Source organism: Sphaerodactylus townsendi, linkage group LG08, assembly GCF_021028975.2.
Source record: "Sphaerodactylus townsendi isolate TG3544 linkage group LG08, MPM_Stown_v2.3, whole genome shotgun sequence".
Lineage (NCBI taxonomy): Eukaryota > Metazoa > Chordata > Lepidosauria > Squamata > Sphaerodactylidae > Sphaerodactylus > Sphaerodactylus townsendi.
Window position 1 is genome coordinate 33400185 of NC_059432.1, and position 24351 is coordinate 33424535.

Sequence of the window (24351 nt, forward strand, 5' to 3'; positions counted from 1 at the left end):
CCAGGCTACAATTTCTTGCCTTGAATCCATGCTGTTCTTTTTTATTTCACAAAAATAACAGAAATACATTAATTCAAAAAAGTTATACAAATATATTATTAAAAAGTAAGTCATGCTTGAGAAAATAAACACATTCTGAATCCCATGCTGTTCCTGAAGCCCCCAGCCCCCGCAACTCAGGAACAGTGTTTCAAGCAACACAAGACCGTTCAGAAGACAGAAGATCTTGGGTGCTGTGTGGTTTCCGGCCGTGAAAGCCTTCAACAAGACAGAAGATCGTTTTTTGCCATCCTAATTTTACTTAGGGTTCGTCAGATCCAAGACATAATATTACAAAAATTATTATGAATAGCTTGGAAAAGTACAAAACATATCTGTATCTATCATGTCACCAATATCTTCATTATTTTCACATAAATACCTCTGCAGCAAGAGACATGAGTAACTTTACTACCTGGAAATCTGCCAGTTTGACAAGATTTTGTGATTTATCTGTTGGTAACGGATTAATTGCATTTAATGAGCTTGGAGATAAATTGCAAGGTTAACCATGAAATCTTAAGAAGAGTTATACCACTCTAAGTCAATTGATCTTAATTTAGAATGGTGTTAACTCTGTTTAGGATTGTACAGCAGCCTCCCTTGTATTTTTAATATCTACAAATTAGGAACCTGGTTTTAAGGGTACAAAGGAACTATCAGACCTTGAAAGGATATTGGAAAATGTATAATAAATTTTTATTAAAAAATTTATGGCATCTTGAGGAAAATAATTCCTTCAAATAAAAATATGACCAAAAATAGTAATGGGTATCTCAGTCTGACTTGTCAAAGAATGAGAAATGTATTTGCAACTCAGGTCTCACTGAAACTTTAAAAGTAACAATCATGCAGAAGTTTCTGTTATTATTTTCTAGTGATATTTCACAGTTGAAAGACTTGCTAAAATATATTGCAACCATTAATGGCAGATTTGGGAGATGGCAGATGGAAGAAACCAACTTTACATATATTTCACAGCTATAAAATTATGAAATATAATTGGGAAGAAGTAATAGGAATAATACAGAAAACAACTAGTAGCAACTTGTTATTTGCTGTCTTATATAATACCAGGTAGAACACAGAAAAGAAAAATGAACTACTAAAAATGTATTAATAGCTTAAAATTATTATAGTAAAAATGTGAAAGAACATCTATTAAAAATGGCTTTGGAAAGTTCACAATAACCATATTTGCAGCAATTTCATACATACATTTAGGGAGAGAAAAGGCCATGCAAACCTGTATAGAAAAATTGCTATATGTTGTAAATGTAACAGTGCTGCAAAGTATGTTATGTATAAAGATATTGTCAATGTCGTAATCTAAATTTAAGCATTTGTGCAAAGACAGAAAATGCATATTTCTGGCACAATGAACAGAGAAAATGGCAGTTACAATTCATAGTAATTGAATAGCTGATTATCAATATTTTTCTTCATTTTAAATTTAAAAGCTATTTGAATGCTACAATGTAATAGAGAAATATTAAGTGAAAGTCAGTCTTTATGTACATGGTTCTTTCATCCAGCATCATAACATTCATCAGCAACTACCTACAGCTGGCGTTAGGTTCCTATCTAGTTTGTAAAATGCTTCTTTTATCCACGTATTTCTGCCTCTTTACTCTTTCACAACCTTTCCTAGGATGAATGCGTGGGAATATAAGATTTGATCAAAGAAGTGGTCACAGACGATGAACAGTCAAAGAAGCGGTTCTTCCATGATTCATTTCTGGCACATTATATGAAAATAAAATGAAATTAAAATACAGCTTTATGTTGTAGAAAGACTTCCTTCTTTTTTTGGTGTGTTTTATGAGGCAGTGGAAATGAAAGTTGGCATGCATGAGCAGCCCGAGCTCTTCAGAGGAACTGGTCTATAATGCTAAATAATGGAATAATTTCCCCAGCAATGTTCTTGGTAAGCACACGGCGCATGGCACGCTAGCATTAACAATGCAGTCCATTTTCATCCCAGACTGCCTGAGTTTAGTGGTTGTGAACTGGAGAATCGTGTTCATTTGTGATCTAGTTCTGCAGTCACTTAAAAATGTCTACTACAGGAACAGTCTTATGAAGGCCCTATCTCCTGACATTACATTGCATAACAGATGTTCTTTTCTGTGTGTGCTAAAAACAGTATGGGAGCAAGTAAATATTGCCTGCGAGCAACATGGATGGTAAAAATTCCACAATTTTATATTCAAATTAAAAATTCAACAGATGTGAAACATATCCCTTCTCCGAGCAGCTCGTGGGGCTACTGACGGGCCCTGTTGATGCCATCGTTAATAACTAATTTAATCAACCAGTTTTGCTTTAATAACATTCTTAGTCTCCCCCCTGCCCCCCCGCCCCCATCACACATGCATTTCCAAATTTTGTATAGTTATAAACTGTGTTTTGCTTGAAAAACAATATGATCAGATGGCACAAGAAGAAAGCCATTATGCTGCTGTACTTCTTTGTCTCAAAGCATCACAAGGGAACAGCCTAGACTGTCCTCAGGTTGTTTCCATATGTGCCCCAATCCAGCCAGGACAAGCTGACCCAAGTTGCAACCTTACATGTTATATAACTGCAGAGCACAACGTTGAGTGTGCCTGACTCAGCCTTAGCCATTAAAAATAGCATATTGATACACATTTCAAGAGCTCGGCTTAAATAATTCTCCCGCATATTATGTTCAAGGATGCAACAGAAGCCAGGTTGATTCGTACTAAACTGCCACAGCTAAAAGTACCCTTGATATCATTTTAAAGGAGGGCTGTGTTCTTCTAGAGCAGGGGTCTGCAACCCGCGGCTCCGGAACCGCATGCGGCTCTTTCAGCCTTATACTGCAACTCCACATGGCCTGGAGGTCAGAGGGTAGTGTGGGCGTGTCCTTCCAGCCCTCCAGCCCAGCACTGGAAGGAAAGGTGAGTGGAGGGGCTGAACTGGAGGCGGCTCTGTGTGGAGCCACCTCTCTGGCTCGGTAGATCTTCGGGGCCGTGGAAAATGGGTCCAAATGGCTCTTTGGGTGGTAAAGGTTGCCGACCCCTGTTCTAGAGCATCTTCAACCCTGAGTTGATTGACCCAGGTCCTATACTGGTCATATTGTATTGAATGTAGGCACGGGGAAAAGGAAAAATGGGTGCCCCAATATGTTTTCAGATGTCAATGATGATTAGGTATGAAGCATGTAATGCTGGACTAATTCCAATCTGTTGAACTATCACAACATTTTAATAGTATTTAAAGAAAAACTGGATTCATGCATAAACCAAATAAACTACACTTAAGAGCCTCAGATTACAAAGGGTCTCTAAATATTAAAAAACAAACTAAATGCACGTTTTAGTTGCTATACATTAGGGCCTTAGCACAGTTTTTTTAAAATCACCTGGCTATGATTTTTCTTGATATTAGGTAGGGACAGCATGGATTATATCCCTACTGTTTCAGCATATCTTTGTCCAGCTCTGACTTGGACTGCTGGGATGGATTCTTGGCGCGTGGTTGGATAAAAATAAAGTTAGTTGTGTAACTGTACTTACACTTTTGGATTTTTAGATTTTGTATATCTACGCTGCTTGGAAAGAGACATAAGTCAGGAATGGAATGGGACACAACAATGTTTAAAATACACATTTGAATCTCCTAATCTTTTCTTTTAATATCAAAAAGCATGGATGGGGAGGGAAAAATTGGATCAGAGCCTGAGAGCTAGGACAGAGGATAGTTAACCCTTTCCAATTATTTCTGTAATAGAAACAGGAAATTAGAAATAGGTACAACATGAATACCTGTCTTTTTGCCTACAGAAAACTCATCGCAGCTCAAGTGGAAGGATTAATTTAGTACAGCACAGGGGGCATCATAGCCTTGCTCCTTGGGCCTAGCCACAGACACATACCAGTATGTTCCTGAACTAGAAAATCTCTCCCTGTGGCCTTACAGGGGAGTAAATCCTTCCATTAAAAAAAAACACTAAACTCAAACAGCATCACTTTTCCATGATATTTGGCTTGGGATCTCCCAACATTCTGTTGAGCCTCTCAACAATCTGTGACTGGCTATGTCACTATCTTTTTCCAAAATTCTAAAAGTGTTCACAATCTATGAACTCACAAAGTTCATAGCTCCAACCTATGCAGAGTTATTCCACCCTAAGCCCAAAGAATGGTCTTAAACTGGAACAACTCTCTTTAGGATTATACTGTTGGAGATCCCAAATCCATTGCTATGTAAAGCTTAAAAGAGCATTTATTTTAATGGCCAAGTAGAGTAAGCAGAATTTTGTGATTTTGATTCTTTAGGGGCTGTCAACTAGAAAAAAAATAAGATAACTTCATTATATTATTTTGCCTCCTCTCCTCATCTAGTCTGCACATTTATGAATTCAGAATATTATTGATTTATAAGTATTTATACCCTGCCTCATATTAGCACCTCTAGGCCGCTTACACAAGTTAAAATCAATAAAAACCACAATAAAAACATCATAAATAAAATATAACAATTAAAACAACACTAAAAATTACATTAAAATAACCCCAACACCCACTCCAGACCAGCAATTGTAGAGGGGGTTTCCCGAGGAGCTAGCCAAATGCCTGGGCAAAGCGGAAGGTCTTTGCCATGAGCCTAAACCCATAAAAAAAGCTTTGTGCTATTTTCCATTCTCAATAGGGCATCCATAAATTATGGCTCTTTTAGAACAATCCCACATAGATTTGCCAGTCCCAAATGGAGGTGAGGGATCTGCTGCCTCAGTTGGTGTTTCTCACTGCTGCTCACAGCAATGGCAGGAGAAAAATAACATTTAAAAATGGTGCATAGCCAATGTCACTTTTTGGAAAACCTAGGCTATTTCCGCATGGGCAGATAACAGCAACCCAGGGATGCTAAAAACTGCGTCCCTGGGGAGGGGTTTGCACAGCCGACGCTGGTGCATCGCAGCAGCGCCGGCCTTGCCACCCCCAAGTGGCGCGAAGGCACTGCTTCCAAACCTTGTTCCCTGAGCGAGGTTTTTTGGAAGCAGCGTCTTCCAACCGCGAAGGCGCCATTTCCCCCCCACCGTCGCTCTCCTCCTGGCTTCTGGCGCATCGCAGAGGCCAGGGGACACGCCCCCCTGGCCTGCGATTCCAGAGCCACCGCTCCAGCCTGCGGGGGGGGGGTGTCCCCTGGCCTCTGCAACGAGCTGGAAGCCAGGAGGAGAGGTACGGCATTCCGCAACAGCACAGCCTGTGCGAAGGCTGCACTGCTGCCTGTCACGACCGTCCATGTGAACGGTTCCGGGAGGGGAGTGCATCGGCATTGTTGATGCCGATGCACCCCCACTTGGTGCCCATGCGGAAAGGGCCCTAGAGGCAACATCACATCTTTCTAGGAACTGGTTGAAACTCTTTGCAAAAGCCATAGTTTTTGTCAATTCCTAGAGAGAACAGATAACACATCCAGGGGAAGTTAATGGTTACTCTTCTCCCACGTCATATTTATGCCTGGCAACCCTGTGACTTGTAACACACAATTTTCACACAACCCAAATACCATGTTTTCACTGCATGTGTTTTGTTGAACTTATAGCAGACTTTGCTCAAAATAACTCTTGTCAAACGAGCAGAGTCAAAATAAGGCACATGGGGCCAGTCCAGTGGTGGGATTCAAATAATTTAACAACCGGTTCCGGTGGTGGGATTCAAATAATTTAACAACTGGTTGTTTACAAGTACCATTTTAACAACTGGTTCTGCCAAAGTGGTGCGAACCGGTTGAATCCCACCACTGGACCAGTCCTGTTAGTAAGAGGACACACACATAAATAAAACTTCACAACAAAGTAAATGAATACATAGAATGCCAAGTAATCACTTCCCACCCCTGAAAATTGCATTGGGCTCAGCAATACAATCAGGACCACTTTCAACTAAGTTTAGAATACATGGTCAAACAAGAGCTTGAAATTCCTTCCTAGGAGCCAGGTAGGGCTGTAATTTTCTAAAGAAATACAATAAAAATATACAAAAAGAAAATACCCTTGCCATATTGCTGATGTCCCGCTTTTAATTCTGTAGGCTAAGACAGAGAAATACAACGGGAAAACTAAAATGGAAGGTGCATTTTTTTTCCTGGGATTACTCATCCTCCTTTGTTCTTTTCCTCAACGATGTCAGCTTAATCGGTCCATTCCATCCGCCACTGTCTGTTAAGACAGCTGGCTTGGTGTAGTGGTTAAGAGCAGTGGATCTTAATCTGGAGAACTGGGTTTGATTCCCCACTCCTTCACATGAGCTGCAGACTCTGATCAGATGAATCAGGTTTGTTTTCCTTGCTCCTCTACAGAAGCCTGCTGGGTGACCTTGGACTTGTTGCAGTTCTTTCAGAATTCTCTCAGCCCCACCTACCACACAAGGTGCCTGTGGTGGGGAGGGGAAGGAGTTTGTAAACCACTGTGAGACTCCTTAAAGCTCGAGAAAAGCAGGGTTTAAAATGAAGTCTTCTTCTTCTTGAATGGGGGGGCGGGGCGGCGGAGAGAATCACAACCTGAAGATTCGACAGGTAACCATTTATAGCATGGAACTATTATAACATAAGAACATAAGAAATATAACATGCTGTGGAACAAAGCCATTGGGAAATGTTCCAGAAAGGCAGCTGAGAATAAATGTCAACAACCCTACCCCCTGAGGAACTGCCATTAACGACAAGCAAGCTGTTAACGTAAAGTTCTACGATCAAGCAAGATCTACAATTTGGTCTAAATTCGTCACACTTTCTTCTCGCTTAAGATATGTTTTGCTCACTTTGCATAACTATTTCCAGTTACAGATTGTCAAAGGGCACACGGTTCAGACTTTTTTTTTCTGATTGGCACAGGAAAGGAAGACATTTTAGTTAAATTTAGTTAAGCTATGTATTTATTCTGTGTATTTTAAATTGTTTGTTACCTACCTCCAGCCCTGCTGTACAGGGGTAGGGCAGGCTATAAATATAACTATAAATTAAAATAAATAAAAACAAGAACAGTAGCAACGTATAAGGAATGAGGGGATTAACCTATAATCCGATGCAAGTTCCTACTATCATACTTCATACTGAAGTTTAATGGGGGGGAACTACCAAAAACAAACAAGTGAGGGGAAAAGAGTTCTTCTAATATGAATATGAAAAAGGAACTGAAGGATGGATCTTAAAGTTAAAGATTGTAAATGCAGCCTTTCAAATTGCTGCGTATGCATGTACACGCACATACAAAATGCCATATTAGGGAAAGGACATGTCTGCTTGTTTTCCTCTGGCGGATACACCAATGTATTCCAGATTTGGAAGATCTTTAACATTGGGATTTTTATTTATTTATTTATTTAGGGGTGAGGATATAACAGTGTAATTCTAAAAAAAAAACCCACCAGTTTCCTGGGAATTAGCCCCACTAGATAAATGTATAAGGTTCTAAAAGACCTGATTAGAATCAGTCTCTTAGTAACTGAATCTGAAAACACTCTGGGGGCTTCTGTAATTTGTTACTAATTACTATAGAGATATTTCCCCAATTTTTAAAAGTATACAGGCAACAAGACCACTTATTTTCCTTCTTACTCACATTTTAATTGTATAAAGAACAACGGAGAAAACAAAATATGGTAAAAGGAATAGCTAAAAGCTGTCACTAGCGTTCCAAACCAGCTTCAATTTTTTTCAGAATCCTTTGATGTAGTCCTTTCAAATACCATTGGAATGCTGCCACCCACTGTCCCTTTAAATTACTGCAATGAAGTACAGAATTGCCTCATCTGCTGCAGAATTAGTTCCTGTGCAACATATAAAAAGACTTCCAGGTTTATTAGCTGCTAACCCTTCAAATGCCAAATGTTTTCTGCACGTAAAAATATAAAGTGAGGAACTGCCAGATCTTACATCTAAAATATAACAATTAATGTGTAATAATGATGTTGAGTTCATATATTTCTTTTGACAAGGAAAAATTGCTACAGGAAGCTTTCAAGAAAAAAATCTGCTTAAATGTAATAATGTAAACACTGTTTTTCTTTTCCCATTAAAGGATTCTTTCCATTTGGTGATCTCTGCACAATTAAGTGACAGAGCACCTGAAATACTGAATTCCAGACCTGCTGCAGAGTCACAACTGTAACACCAAAAGCACAAAATCAACATGAAGCACAGATAAAATGGAAGAGCTTGGAAAAGCCGAATGCCCTAAATGGAACAACAAAATGGAGCAGCATGGAAAACCCTAAATGTAATGACAAAATGCAGCAGCTTGGAAAAGCCGAATGCCCTAAATATAATGACAAAATGGTGTAGCATGGAAAAGCCAAATACCCTAAATATAATGACAAAATATAATGGAAAAAATATAATGGAAAACCCTAAATGTAATGACAAAATGCAGCAGCTTGGAAAAGCCGAATGCCCTAAATATAATGACAAAATGATGCAGCATGGAAAAGCCGAATACCCTAAACATAATGACAAAATGGTGCAGCATGGAAAAGCCGAATACCCTAAACATAATGACAAAATGCAGCAGCATGGAAAAGCCGAATACCCTAAAGATAACGACAAAATGGTGCAGCATGGAAAAGCCGAATACTCTAAAGACAATGACAAAATGGTGCAGCATGGAAAAGCCGAATACCCTAAATATAATGACAAAATGGTGCAGCACGGAAAAGCCGAATACCCTAAATATAATGAAAAAATGGTGCAGCATGGAAAAGCCAAATACCCTAAATATAATGACAAAATTCAGCAGCTTGGAAAAGCCAAATACCCTAAATATAATGACAAAATGCAGCAGCTTGGAAAAGCCAAACACCTTAAATGTAGTGACAAAATGGAGCAGCTTGGAAAACCCGAGCGCCTTAAATGTAACAACAAAATGGAGCAGCTTGGAAAAGCTGAATGCTCTAAATGTAAACCACACACACACACACACACGTATAGAACGAAAACAACATGCCCATTACTAGGTATTTCATTTTTATGTCCTTAGTTTCTAAGCATGAAAAACACACCAACTGCAGACATATTTGGTAAGAATATACCCTTATCTTTTTCCTCTTGAACATGCAGACCTACACCCTGTTGACGTCAAGCTGACGTACTTTCCAAATTTGTCCATATAGCACCAAATTGTTACGCACTAAATCCTAAGAATTTTCTGGTTGTTCTTTAGAATCTAGAACAGAGCACATTTTTGCAAAAAGTGGTATTTTGACACCATTATAAAACCATCTAAATAGGATCTCCGACAATTCCACAGGAGGCAAACATTTAGGGTTGGAGTTTAACATTTCACGGGGCATAATTGCTAACAAGGTCACATTCTACAACGCCCTGAACAATGAATACAATCAACGTCAGAGACAGCAAGGATCGACAGTATTCTTAGTGATTAGTCAATAGACTGACAGATATATTTATGATGAATTTTTTGAGTTTCTCATCCATCACTAAAGATACTGATTTTAAAGAGAACATGAGCTGTTTAGGCAACAGTCCGTTCATGAAAGCTGCACACATTTCCCCTTCAAATTTCCTCCTAGATGGACATGTTGCATTAAACCATTTGCCGACCCCAAAAAATGTGCACAATTAGCCCTTCCTCTATATAACATCTAGCTTGATTTACTCATGCCCTGATGATACAACAGCTCCCTATCACGCTGCTCTAGTCAGGCAATGTGAAATGGGGCTTGAACAAAGAAATGCACAATGTTATTGCACCATGACATAGGTCAAGGTTGTTACCACTGAGGCTGCAAATTGGTGTTTGGGCTGCAGCACCTTATACAAAAGTGAGGGGAGCAGGTTTCATCTAAATGAAATGCAAAATACTGTAAACAGACAAGTCCCCACACAGAGAAAGCTAGCAACTCAGGAAAAAAGAAACCATTACAACCCCTTTTCCTGGCTATCTAGTATTCTGTGTGAAGGAACTGATTTATGCATGGATATTTAATCATTTAACCCCTCCACTTTCAGTATGGAGGAGTGAAGGCCAGGCATAAGCCTAGCCCGTCAATGAGAACTAGAGGAACACACAGAAACTAAATGTGTGTTTGTCACTTTCAACAACAGCATCCCCGTGTTTAATGTTAACTCCCTCTGAAGCAAAGCTCTAAAAAGGAACATGCAACTGGCAAATGCTCGCATTGCAGTTTGCTAAGGCACCTCTGAAGTTCCTAAACCTTTCTGAAATTCTAGGGAGAAACTGACAATCTCTCTCATGGTAAAAATAGAAATGACAAATCTCAGCACACTGTGAAAATCACGGTTACTCTCCTCACCAGTCAATGGCCTTTCAGTTGCCACAGCCTTACTGAGCTAACAAAACAGGAGATAAGGATTTTGTATTATGCACACTGCCCACAGCGTGACATCTGCAGACCACAAAATATTCTCTCCTTTTCAAAGAATCAGAAACAGCCCTGCTCAACTTGATCCTTCTTGAATACGCGCAGATTAAATTAAGCAAACCAAAATGCTGAGCATGGAAACTTACTGTTTGCAATGTCCCCTTGAAGCTGAAGAATTTGTGGAACGGGAACTGTGAGAATAACAATATCAAACTGATCCAAGAGGCCTGTACTGTTGCAGACTTCCCACTTCCCGTCCTTGAGACAGATCTCAGTAACACGGTGCTCAAAGAAGATCTCAGCTCCTGCTTGGAAAAAGAGAGGTCATTAAGCAAACTTAACTAATTATTCAAACAACTAAAAGTTGAATACGAAACCTAATGGGTGCATCACGGGTACCTCCCTTTCTAGAAAGCTTTATTGCCATGGCTTATGTGCTATTCTTGATCTGGAGAGACATCTCTTGTCCTTAATTTACTTACCCTAAACATGTTTCATGGCAGCAACGCCAGTGGAATTAATGGAGGACCTCACTTTTACCTTTCCCATCCAGGTGTTTAGTGGAAGTATTTCTAGGCTGCATAGATTCTTGACCTTGCCTTCAGTCCTAATGAACTTGCTCTTTCCTGCCCTGTAACAAGAATTACAGGGCAAGAAAACCAATCTGCCAACAATATTTTCTCCTTGTCCTTGCTTGCTGATCTGTTTGCTCGGCCCTGCAGTACCAGCTTAGACAAGAGATTTCTTCCACTTGTATCAGTGCCCAGGGAAGGCCAGGTATGGCAATTTGAAAAATCGCTTTATAGTGAAGGCAGAATATGAAGACAATCTAGCACTTTATCCCTTCCAAGCTATCTTGCTACACGAGCAATGCAAAAGTTGACGGTCTCTTTACTCAATCTTGACCTTATGGTTGGTTAATTGCATATCAGCGGTAAGAAAAAACTGACGTCCTCCATGATTTGAGGTTGCAAGATGAAGTCAACCTGGCACGTTGACTGCCTGACTCATTAAGTCCCATTTTGGATGAGTCAGGAAATCTGGTCATGGCTCACCAACCTCAGGACAGAGGCCGGGGAAGCAAAGAGCTGTAATCTACCATGGAAATTGCTGGAAACTTTTAAAAAAACTATTATTTTCAACTGGAGGCTGCCATGGTCTTTTCTCTACAGAGCTAAAGGGGCAATCTGATACTAGAATCATCCTATCTATTAAAACCTGCATTTTACAGAAGATGCAGACAAGAGGCCTCAAAAGCATGACCTGAAACATATTTTTCTTCTTCTATCTCACCCACTTTTAAAAAATACTCAGCCTGATAAAAAGAGTCTGGAGAAGATGAAAGCTTCCACACTGCTCTCTGTGTTTGTTTTCCTGGTCAGTCTTCATAAAAGTTAGTGCATGGATTTTGTTTCTGAACTTTCCTGAAAAATATATCTGGTACAACTAGTTTGGATACTGATAGAGGGTATCGGGATCAAAATGAGGAATTAGTTTTTTTGCCACTGCACTGACCCAACTGTGCAGGAGATTTTTTGCTTGGGCCAACCTCAAATCTGGTGCTGAAGACTCCTTGGCTGTTGGAATGTAGGGAATGTCAATGTCCATGCTGACTGAGGCCTCCTTCATGGCAGATTGTAGTATTACCGTGTTTCCCCGAAAATAAGACAGTGTCTTATATTAATTTTTGCTCCCAAAGATGCGCTATGTCTTATTTTCAGGGGATGTCTTATTTTTCTGTGTTCTGTTCATCAGGCATGCTTCCAAACAAAAACTTTGCTACGTCTTACTTTCGGGGGATGCCTTATATTTCGCACTTCAGCAAAACCTCTACTACGTCTTATTTTCCGGGGATGTCTTATATTCGGGGAAACAGGGTATATGTATAGAGTACTTACCCCAGGCTGTTTATCCCACAGTGTGATTTTCACACATTTTTTTCATTTACACTTGAGAAAGTGTCTTGATGATTCCTGTTGAGGGCAGCCACCATTTTGCAGCTCCCCCACTTCCTGTTTGTTTCTGCAACCTCCATTTGGAGAGGTTGCCTATCGCTCTTTTTTGCCATTTCAGTGCTCTCTTCAATGTTCCTGTGATAGACCTACAACACTAGAACTGATTTTTAAAAGCCCCACTGGTTCTCCTGAAATGTCAGCTCGAGGAGTGGGCAGAACTGCTGCTTCATGAGTGGGGGAAGGTGAGGGGAGCAGACAGTAGTGTAGCTGCCACAGGGTGGGGGCGCCACGCCCCGGGCATGTGCCATTGGGGTCATGTGGGGGGCAGAAAATCCACACAGTTTTGACCCCCAAGCGCTTTATTTGTGGCATCAAAACAGTTTAAATTAATGTCTTTTTAAAATGTTTCTTTAGTTGGAATGTTTTGAAAACATCTTCAGTTGCCTGTGCAATCTCTTTGAGACGTTTCCCATGCCTCTATGCCAGTGGTGGCGAACCTATGGCACGGATGCCAGAGGTGGCACTCAGAGCCCTTATTAGCAATAAACCTAAGACCTAGTTTTGGGGAAGCAGTGTAGGTAACCCTGTTAAGCATTGTTAAACCCCACTGATTTTTATGCGAAGAATTAAAGTGTGATCCTTTATCTGGCAGTAAGCTCGGTTGCTGGCAATGGGGCTTGCTTCTGAGTAAACCCTCTTAGGAGCAGCAGTGGCGTAGGAGGTTAAGAGCTCGTGTATCTAACCTGGAGGAACCAGGTTTGATTCCCAGCTCTGCCGCCTGAGCTGTGGAGGCTTATCTGGGGAATTCAGATTAGCCTGTACACTCCCACACACACCAGCTGGGTGACCTTGGGCTAGTCACAGCTTCCTGGAGCTCTCTCAGCCCCACCTACCTCACAGGATGTTTGTTGTGAGGGGGGAAGGGCAAGGAGATTGTAAGCAGGAGAGAAAGGGGGGATATAAATCCAAACTCCTCCTTTTCCTCTTCCTCTTCTTCTTCTTCGGGTCGTGATTCACCCGTTGGCAGAGTTGCATGGTTGCTTCAAAGCAAAGCCACTGACTATCACCAAGCTTACTCCCAAGTAACGCACGCCTTGGAGCCAACCGTTTTTTCTAAACTAAAACCTCAGTATTCAGATTAAATTGCCGTGTTGGCACTTTGTGATAAATAAGTGGGTTTGGGGTTGCAATTTTGGCACTCGGTTTCAAAAAGGTTCACCATCACTGCTCTATGCCATTCCCAGACTTCCTCATTGGCATCATTTTCTGAGCTCACTCTGTTCCCTCTCTCATCTTTATTTGTACTATTTCTGGTTTTTTAATTTTGGGGGGTAATCTCCAAAGCTTCAAATGTATGAGGTGCAGAGAATCAAAGCATGAGGCTGTGAAGCATTGAAGCATCGTTTCTACATCTAGCTCAAAAAGGAAAATCATGTAATGGCATCCAGGAATAATTTCAGGGTGGTGAGTGCAGACATACATCATGGCAAGGGGCGTGGGGAGGACTGAAAACATTTTCCAAACGTTTTCAGCAATTTGTGTGGAAAGGGCCATAGTAGGATAGCAGCTCTGTTGAGTTCTTTGATGCAAAGAAGGGTTTATAAATGGCGAGGGCAATGAAAGGGTTGCACTCTTGATGCATTCTTTGCCCGTTCAGTAGAGCTATAGCCTCCTATAATACAGAGGAACTGCAGACCATGAGACAGGAATACAGGCAATTGCAGATCCAACCACTGAAGACTCAAGCGTCAAGCCGAATGTGACAGAGCACACTGCAACGCACTCTGCCCTTGAGAAGTGTTTCCAAACTTCAACTGGTGGAAAATGGTGCTGCAAGGACATTCACAAGAGTAGTTCCACTCTAGTCTTGTTCCATCCACAATAAACACCCAGTTTGGTTCTGGGACCAATCCAAGGTGTGGGTGCTGACATATGGCTTATGGCTTGGGACTAACATACCTGAAGAACTACTTACCTGACCAATATGGTAATCTTTTGAGGATCATCTTTGGGTGCCCCGCCTTCAGAGATTAGACAGATGACAACCCGTGGGTTTTCTCGGTCATGACACCAAACTCTGGCACTCTCTCCTCAAGGGGATCCATTTGTCCCCTTTGGTTGCCATCTTCCATGAGCAGATGAAGGCTTTTTGTTTTGTTGGGAATTCGCTCAATGACCCCTCCTTTCCCAATGTTTTAATGGTTATATTTATGTCTTTGTATGCATTTTAGCTCTGATTTCAGTTATTTTTGGTTGATTTTAGTAGTTTCATAATGTGATTTTATTATATAAATCTTTATTGGTTAGACCCGTTGGCGGTTCTTGTGAGGACAGAAAAATAGATTGTAAATTTTGTAAAATAAATAAAATTAAAAAATGGCAAGCCTGACTATCAAGCAGCAATGGCAGCAGCAAGGAAATGGTTTTCCCTGCCCCAGTACATCAACTAAATCATGTCAAGCAGAGCTGTTCAGAATGGTCAATTAGATAACAAGCTCTGACTGACTTATGAGATTCCAAGTTATCTAGTGACAACTGCAATGATTTTTCTTCATCCTTCTAGATAAAAACATTCAAATTCTTTAGACCTAGATGTTATTACTATGGCAATGTCTCAGACATATTATATGCTACTCCTTGCCATTGCTGGCTTACTTCAAGGATGTGGACAGGATGCTCTGTGCTGCGAAGGCCACCACATGCATCTCAGAACCTTTTCCCTGGCTGGTTAAGATATGCCTGGATGTAATCAAGGAAATACCATCCCGAATGCTAAGTGCCTCACTGAAAGGGGGCAACACTTACACTGGCCATTGTTAGTCTTCAAGGACTGATGCAAAGTGGTAGTGGTAGTTTTCAAAACATTAATAACCTAAGAAAGACATGTCTGTGTGATCATCTCTCTTCTCCCCACAACTACATATACCAATTAAGGTCTGCATCAAATTACCTCACTTCATTGTTCTTCGTGAAAGAGCTGAGTTTTTGGCCACGGCCCCAGGATAATAGAATATTTCCTTCAAGGCACCCCTAATGGTTTTTTAGAATGGACTGCAAGATCTAGTTATCCCAAAAAGGCTTGGGCCTTTGCAACAAGTTAACCTGGATACTTAACTCCTGCTGTTCTCTGTGCTTTATCTGTTCTTCATTTGTTTTGATTTATATTGAGTGGTGTGGCATCAATTATAATTGAGAGCCACCTCAAGGTTTTTTTTCTTAAAACTTAAGAAGTTTCTTAAAACTTAAAAAGTTAGAAAGACATGGTACAATGGTCGCTAGTGGTGAAAGGATAAAGTATCCTGGAGAATATGTGAGGCACCTTCCCTGAATTTAAGGTTTTGTTCACCCACTCTTTTGCTTTCTCTCCTTTCTACACAAACACATAGTTTTCGTACAGCATCCATTTTGCTGGCCTTCTCCTTTCTACACAAAAACATAGTTTTCGTACAGCATCCATTTTGCTGGCCTTCTTCTGCTGCCCATCATCTTGGTGACTGAATCAAAATGTTTGTGCCAGTCACATGATATTCAGTGAGTGAGTTTTGGACCATCTTCAACACAATCTATACAAGTCACAAGAGAAGGGGGAAGACTGGGTATAATTCTACTTACTGTAAGCATGGTCACTGAAAATAAAGACAGCTTCAGGGAGAAACAAGACTCCCTTTTATCTAACCCTCAGGCGGTTAAACCCTGACCTGGATGGATAGCCTGACCTCCTAAGATCTCAGAAGCCAAGCATGGTCAGCCCTGGTTAGAATTTGAATGTGAGACCACCAAGAAATTCCAGGATAGTGATGCAGAGACAGGCAATGATAAACCACTTCTGAACACCTCTTGTATTACGGCTACCGTAAACTGGCTGTGACTTGATGGCACTTTCCACCACCAGAATTGGGTGATTAACCAGGTCCTCCTAGTTATGAACCAGTAATGTGGTCAGTTTATGATCTGAGAGACCCAGGTTCAAATCCCCAGTCTGTCATGGTAGCTCAATGGGTGAAATTGGCCCAAGTCCCTCTCTCCCAGTCCAACTTACCTTACAGAGTTACTGTGAGGATAAAATGGAGGAGAAATGAAGAGAGGGATAAAAAATGTATTAAACCAAATAAAAAATTCATCAGTACTTTAGTGCTAAGGATCTGGCTGACCTAGTGCTGAAACCTTAGAAAGAGCTGAAGCCCATATTAGCATTTCCTATTAAAAGGTTCCTAGTTCCTAGTGATCTCATTTGAACGATGTAATTTCCCACTGAAATCCCAGTTTAGTACGGGAACTAATAGTATCATCCTAAGCAAAGTAAACCCATTGATGTTAATGGGCTTAGAAGGGTGCAACTCTGCTTATGATGGCACAATAAGACTGCTTCCAGTCCCTCTCTTCCCCACCCAGTTTTCCCCTCCCTTTGCCACTACACTTCTCCTGGATTACCCTTTTGCAATATTTGACACTAATTGAAGGGGCACCTGGGGAAGACCAGAGTTTATCACTGTTTTATGGAATTGGTCAACATTTCGTAATGTGCACGTGGCCTTAAATGTGAACCATTTTATCATTGGCCACACTACAATTATTTGATGCTAGTACTCTTCACCCTTCCTCAAAATTCCAAAAAGGTCCTCAGGCTCAGCAAGGGTGAGAAGTGCGAAACCCTGATCTAAAGACTGGGGAAGAGTACAATTTACACCATTTATGCTTTCATCATTTACCATAGCTGCCAAGACGAGGCAGGAGTGGTAGACTTTCTATTAGTTTACGGGAAGAAAAGACTTGTCCTCAAGGGACAATAGCATCTGGTACAACCTGGCCTGCTGGTCAGGCAACACATTTTGAGGGCAGGAACTATGTTTAATGTGGCCATTACGGAATCTTTACATGGCAGCATGCATTCTGGAGCAATGGTAGACATAAATAGCATGCACATCAACTTTATGATGCAAACTAGAGAAGGATATTTCAGGACAGCACATGGTGTCAGACAGTTGCACTTCGGCAGGTAAGCCAAGTAGTAGCTCTGCCTGGTGAAGTGACAAGAATTCCTCCTCTTGTTTGGTGGCAGAGGTAAGGCATGAGGTTCCTGGGAATTTCCTAGTGCAGACACTATGGAGACAAGGATCTGAGGAGACTGACAACGTAGGGCTACTACTTGGCTTACCTGCCGAAGTGCAACTGCCTGACACCATGCGCTGTCCTGAAATAGCCTTATCTAGTTTGTATATATCAATACCCCCATATTCTGTAGCATGCTAAGAAAAAGTATGGTGGTGAAATTTAAGAAAAGATTTGGCCTGTAATGAGCCAAGGAAAACTCCTAAAAAGGGGCAGAGCTTGATTGTCTTCAACGGTGGGGGGGGGGGGTGGTGGTGGTGGTGTCACAGCTGAGTTCTTCAAGGCCCCAAGTACTGATGGAAACATGGTACTTTAAAGAACAGCAGCTGGAGCAAGACAAGTGTGCAGAGGACATCAATGAGGTTCAGAGATGAACGTGTGGGGAAAGGGGAGGATTAACTCTTGATCCAAATAATGCCTTTCCAATAAAGGGCCTTTCCCCACTTCTCCTGCTGCCGGGCTTGCCGCTAAGGCTGGCTGCTCTGGAGCTGCCGCGAGCATCCCCTAGCTGCTGCTGTCTGCAGGCGATCCCCACAACCCCCAAGCGATCTGACCAAGAACGGGGTTATCCAAAGCGCCATTTTCACCAGCGCCAGGGATGCCAAGCATACTGAGCCGGCAGTAGCGTCAAGAGAACGCAGCTGCTCTGTTGCCGCCTCTGAGGTGGGGAGTACTTGCGGAGAGTAGCGTGGGGCTTAAGGTAAGTGGGGAAAGGGCCAGAGTTCCCTTTGGCAGCCCTGGGAGAAAAAGGCAGATCTCTCAGTGGTCACCAAGAACTTGAGGGAGGCAATTTTGAACTGGTGAATGGCACAAGGTGGGGAGACAACCTTCACTTTCCAGTGCTGTACACCCAATCCATATCCCTTCCTCTCCTATGTATTTTTAGGGCCGAAACATACAAGAGTTCAAATCATGGAACTCCAAGTTCAACTTACCTTTAATTGGTGAGATGTGAGACTACATGAATGCATTTTTTGGATCAATCCTCTCCACAGGTTTGTCTGAGGCATTAAATATTTACCAGGGATAAATGTGATTCTAAAAACAAAGCCAACAGAACCCTTACGTTACATATATCATAAACATTACCTGAGTTGTTTAAATAATGCTTGACAATGGATGAAATTCCCTGAGGTGTTACAAAATTCTTCACTCCTTCCTTTACTGCCATCCCTTCTATTATAGCTGTCACTGGCTTCAGCACTCCGTGAGACAACAGTTCTTCATAAAAGCTGAAAGTAAAAAATAAACAGAAAATTAATACGCTAATAGTCAGCTGGGTATTCCCAGAACAAAAATTTGATATTTTCTTTCCAAGTATCACCAGGGGCGAGGTGGGCACCTAAAACCTCTCTAGGCTCATTGGTACCTTGAAGACTGAGGAGGCCAATAAGTTTCACATTAAATGGCTGCTATAGGCAGTAGACAGTTGTGAAGTTGACAAGTTTAGGCTGACTTCTGTTGGAAACTGAAAGGCAGAAAAGCTGGACTGATCTCGACTGAGCTTGCAAGTCAATTCTAACAGTAACTGAGATGTCATTTGTACCTAAAAACCCATATGTTCATGTATCTATATCTGACAAAATGCTATGTGAGTCACCTAAGTGAGTCAGGATGGCCCAGCACAAGCACCCACTCATTGAAATACACAGCATGGCTCCTCGAACTAGAAAACACAACAGTGGGTACATGGAAGAAAAAATAAACCAAGCAAGAGAAAGCAATGCAGGGACAGAGAAGGCATGCTGAATTTTTTTTTACTGTTTCAATAAGCTATAGTTAGAAAACTTACAGAGTGCCTTTCGATGCAATTGGGATTCCTTTGGGTTTTTTTTAAAAAAAGGTTTTTCTTCCTCTTAGAAGTCACTTTAGCATTTCAAAAACAAACGCACATTTCATTCATTGGCACGAAGGAAATATTAAAGGGTATCAACAATCATTTGCCACAACAGTAGCATCAGCTCCGTGCCGCAACCCAAACAATTCTTTACCTTTGATGTTTTTTAGCATATTCGGGTTCCTGCGTGATATACTGAGCTCCTAGATCTGCCGTGCATTTCGGATCGTGATTGCTTCGGCTCGTGGACATTCTTCCCCCTTAAAATCACGTGCATAGAGACAGAAGTTTTTTAAAGCACCGCCGCTCGCGTCCAATCAGCTTCCTCCAAGGGGCAAACTCGATCCCGGGCGCCTTGGCAACTGGCAAGTGGCGGGCACGCCATTGGAGCAAACGGCGGGGGCTTTGCCGCCTCACTTTTGAAGCCACCAACCCGGCGGACGGATGGCTGCTCCGCTCTGCCAGCCTGAAGCCAATCTCTTCTGGAGGGGGATTTCGCTGCGCAAATGCCTCCCTCACCAAACCCGACTCATGCGCGCTTACTCGGTCCTATTAGAGTCTAATAAGTGGACCCTACTCTGAAGTAACCCACAGGAAATAAGTGCTGTTATCCCTGAAAAAAATATAAGCAGGCTGGCATCTTAAAGAGACTAACATTTCCCAGCATTACGCTTGCCCAGCCAGGACGCAGGGCAATGACTCCTCGCTCCACTCCAAGGGAGGATCTGCTCCCAGCATTTGCAGCAGGGAAAAAGACCCACTCGGTTCTACCAGACAGTCAATACGCGTGGACCCAACTCTGAAAGAATCCACAGGAAATCATGCAAACATCAACAAGCTGGCACCTTAAAGAGACTAACATTTCCGAGTGTTATGCTTGCGGGAAGTAGAGCCCTCTGCTTCAAGGCGCAGGCAGGGCAATGGCTCCTCGCTCTGCTCCTAGGGAGGATGATCCGCTTCCCAGTATTTTTAGGAGGGAGCTTTGCAATGCAAGCTCGAGCTGGAAGAAAATGTTAGTGTCTTCAGCGCCCCAAGTCCCCTCTTTATTTTTGCGGCCAATGGTTAACCCCTTGGAAAACATGCTTAAGGTCACGCCTGACGTGGCAGCCTCCACCGGACACTTCTGTCTTTGGAGCGTGCGAGTGACTTCAGGCCGAGGCACGACCTGTCAGCCTTCCCAGATCCGGTCGCTGCCTTTTCCCCCCGGCGGGCTCTGCGGACGGAGGAGAGGACGGGACACCCACCTGCCCCCCGGGCCTTATCCCACACCACGATTTGCAGGGGGCGCCGGGGAAGCGCCCTGCGCAAAAGCGCAGCCACCAAACCGCCAGTCAGCCCAGCGCCTACGATCAGCACCCGCGCCATAGTCGGACCGGCAGAGGGAAGAACGGGCAGGGCTTGTTCCTACCGGGCGGGCACGAAGGATTCCCCGCCCCCTTTTTCACGACTCAGTTATACAAAATCTTCAGTGCCTTTCAAGGAAAGTACTCGAAACAGTGACAATTCCTAACAGTGCCCAGTAAAAAAAGAAAGGGGAGAAAGTCCAAACAATTAATAATGCAGGGCTTCTTTATCCCATCTGTTCTTCGGCATAGGGTCTAGCTACTGAAAGGCTTTTTTCAACCTGCCCCTGTAAAAAAATAAGCAGTTCCCTTAATTGAGCTGTGTGCACCTTCCTTCTCCTGTTGCAGGCACTCTTGTGGTTGGTAATATGTAAGCAAGCTTACCAACTGCACATGCTTGTTGAGCTCTTGTCTCTGGGCCCTAAGATCCAACCAAAACACAAATACTAAAATGGCGTGGTTTGCACAAAGTCCAGTGAGTTGTGGATTCGGATTGTTCCCTTTCACAAAATTCTCCCTCCCCTCTGTTTTTGTTTTCTCTAGAAGGAGCTCTATCCTGCCTCAGAACTGCTCCTTTTGATTGGGAGGTCTTGATTTATCTTTGAGGCAACCCCCGAAGTAAACTTGCCGACTGTGCTTTCAACAGCTGGCTGTCTCAAAATAATGGAGCTTTCAGTGTAAAATTGCTTCCTTTCTGTTCCATAAGTCAGGTGGTTGCTGAAGGTCAGAGGGAGTGAATGGGACAAGCTTTGATAGTAGAGGAACATACTCCTTGCATATGTTTTAGATCTTAGCTTGTGTTATATTATCAAAAGTTATGTGGACAAACCTCAAAAAACAAAGTTTTAGTACTGCCCCCCCACCCCTACAGTCAACCAACTTAAGAACTGTTTTGTTGACTGATCTTTTAAACCCATCTCCCCCCCCCCCCCACACACACACAACTGGGTAGCCCTGGGCTGGGCTGATTTTGGTCTTTTCCACATGTACAGATTTTCCCAGTGGTCAGATCTTGTGACTTTGAAATGTTTTCTGTGAAATCATCCCATACACCTCCCCTCGCTCTGCTGTTTTCCCCTTGTCTCTTCAGTTGCATTTATTCCACATGCTAATACTGAAAACAGGGATGTCAACAGAAGAACAACCCTCACACTTTTTTTCGTTCATGTGGGTGCTCTACTGTTTCTGCACAGTTGCATTTTGAAACTGCAATCCAGAAATGTCTCAGCCTCCATTTATACTATTGAGAACTACCAACCCCAAATAGAAGCCAAAACAACTCTGGGGGTAGGTTGCCATTACCTGAAAAAACAGAAACACATAACCCACTCTCCCACACACACACACACACACAAAGGACCACATGTTCTAGGCAAATTTGATTTGCAGTAACACATGTTACTGTAGCAGTCCCTGATTATATGCAGTGATTACTCCATTCCTTTCAATTGCCCCAGCTTCAAAATGGTTGTCTACCCTAATGCTACATCAGTAGTGCTATATGAAATTGACAAAGTTGATCCAATCAATCATGCTAGTTTGTATCTCTGCCACAACATTACATCACTAGATTGATATGACAAGCGGGGTGGGGGGTGGGGATGAAATAGCTTTTGAAAACAGAAGGGGAGGAGAAAATGACTGAAAGGGAGGTTGAGTAACTGTACCAAGTGAGGATAAGGGCCAGATGTTTGTCCAAAACAGAAGGCTTCCCCCCCCCCAAAGAAGTACTGGAGCAGGCACCATTACCTGAAGGAACAGAAACATATGCCCACCCCCCCCCCCCCACACACACAGAACCACATTTTTGGCCAAATTAGAGCAACAGTAATATATAATTGTTACTACAGCAGTCCCTTGTCAATTCCCTCCCACAAAGCAACTTTTCTTGTCAATTTCACTAGCACCTAACTGTGGACAAGGTGTATCCTGTCTTCAATTTATAGTTTAATCCAGAGGGGACGCAAATCCCCCTCTGGAGGCAATGCAGACCTCTGCTGGCAGATTTGCCCTCCTCAGGGGCACTTTCCCTAGTGGAGGGGAAAATCCATTGGCACCTAGCTGCTGCGAGGTCCTGGGACACCCAGCTCTGCATCAGCACTCCTGAGCCATGTTGGCACAGTGGGGATATTCCTGGGGTGGATCTGATCTTAGTCAGCTTCCACTGCGCATTCATCCCCCTTGTGCTGGCAGAGCCGGCCTTGGAGAGATGCCACGTTTTCCACAGGTTTTTTTTTCTTTTCCTTTTTGGAAAGAAGCAGGGTGTCTATCGTTCATTCAAGCAATGTAACACTCCCCACGGACACGCGATCTGCTTGGCAGGTCTGTTCTTCTTTGTCCTGATTGGCTGTTGTATTTGCACCAGCACCCACTGCACAGTGCAAACTGGCACAAATACTGGCATACAGTCACTTAGGCTGGTGCAGGGGAGCAAAACAACAGCAAGGCACCTGAACCTGGAAATCAGGCTGCACATCATCACTGTTATGCTTTTTAGACCTGTGCTGGCATCCATTGGGGCATTCAAGGAGTGTTCCCAGCGGAGAAGCTGATTTTAGTCGGCTTCCAATTACATTTCAGCCTGGTAATGTCCCCTTTCAGTGGCATGCAAAATACATGGTGAAGGTTTGTTTAAGGAATGGCCTATCCAGGGAGAGGTGAGTGTTTTCTCTCTCTCCTCTGGTGTCTGGGCCACCAATTTCCCCTTTGGGAATGGTACTGTGGCACTGTTCCCAGCTGCTGGTCTACTCCCCCACCCTCTCATTGTACTGGGTTGTAAGAGGCCAAACTAGATTCTATCTGGGTGCTGTGTGGTTTCCGGGCTGTAGATAGATAGATAGATAGATAGATAGATAGATAGATAGATAGATAGATAGATAGATAGATAGATAGATAGATAGATAGATAGATAGATAGATAGATAGGTAGGTAGGTAGGTAGGTAGGTAGGTAGGTAGGTAGGTAGGTAGGTAGATAGATAGATAGATAGATAGATAGATAGATAGATAGATTGATTCTATCTATCTATCTATCTATCTATCTATCTATCTATCTATCTATCTATCTATCTATCTATCTGTCTGTCTGTCTGTCTGTCTGTCTGTCTGTCTGTCTGTCTGTCTGTCTGTCTGTCTATTTATTAAATTTGTAGGCCACCTCATCCCCGAAGGGCTTGAGGCGGCTCCCAACATGGCTGTTCCCAACAGCAAATAATACAACATAAAATTAAGCCATTAAAACTCAGCAGCAATTAATAAATAAATTTAAACAACCAGATTATGTAAACACATATATACACAGGCACCCGATCTAAGGCCAAAGAAAGAAAGGGAGAAGAAGGAAGGGGAGGAGATAGGCAGGGCCCAAGGTGGAATTAGGGCCCGACCAGATGGTCCAGGCTGGCAGTTTTGATTTAATGAGCATATAGCTTTATATAAAAATAAAAAACAATGACCAATTATTAATAATGTCTATTTTAATATAAATTCCAATAATCCAAAGTATGTAAAAACACTGATAAATGTCTTCTATTATTACTTTCTAAAAGTCTGTGTTTTGGAGCACTGTTATTTGTTTAATGCTCATTCTGTCTATCCATCCCTAAAAATTTCCATTCGAAAATAAAGGACAAGGGGGAGGAGCAAGTAGCTGAAGGGAAGGTTGGACAACTGCACAGGGGTGGTAGATTAATGCAGGTGT

General features: G+C 42.4%; 1 protein-coding gene across 3 annotated transcripts in view; it reads right to left on the bottom strand.

Annotated features, from left to right (window-relative positions):
* Positions 1–20691, bottom strand: part of RNLS (renalase, FAD dependent amine oxidase) — a 124316-nt gene extending 103625 nt beyond the window's left edge. For all 3 annotated transcript variants that reach the window (XM_048506110.1, XM_048506108.1, XM_048506109.1), the window contains exons 1-4: positions 20555–20691; positions 19465–19570; positions 18563–18705; positions 10556–10714 (exon numbers count right to left, since the gene is read on the bottom strand). In XM_048506110.1, the coding sequence (XP_048362067.1) occupies positions 10556–10714; positions 18563–18705; positions 19465–19570; positions 20555–20675 (529 nt within the window). In that variant the 5' untranslated portion in view covers positions 20676–20691. The remainder of the gene's footprint in view (positions 1–10555; positions 10715–18562; positions 18706–19464; positions 19571–20554) is intronic.
* Between the last annotated feature and the right edge of the window lie 3660 nt (positions 20692–24351).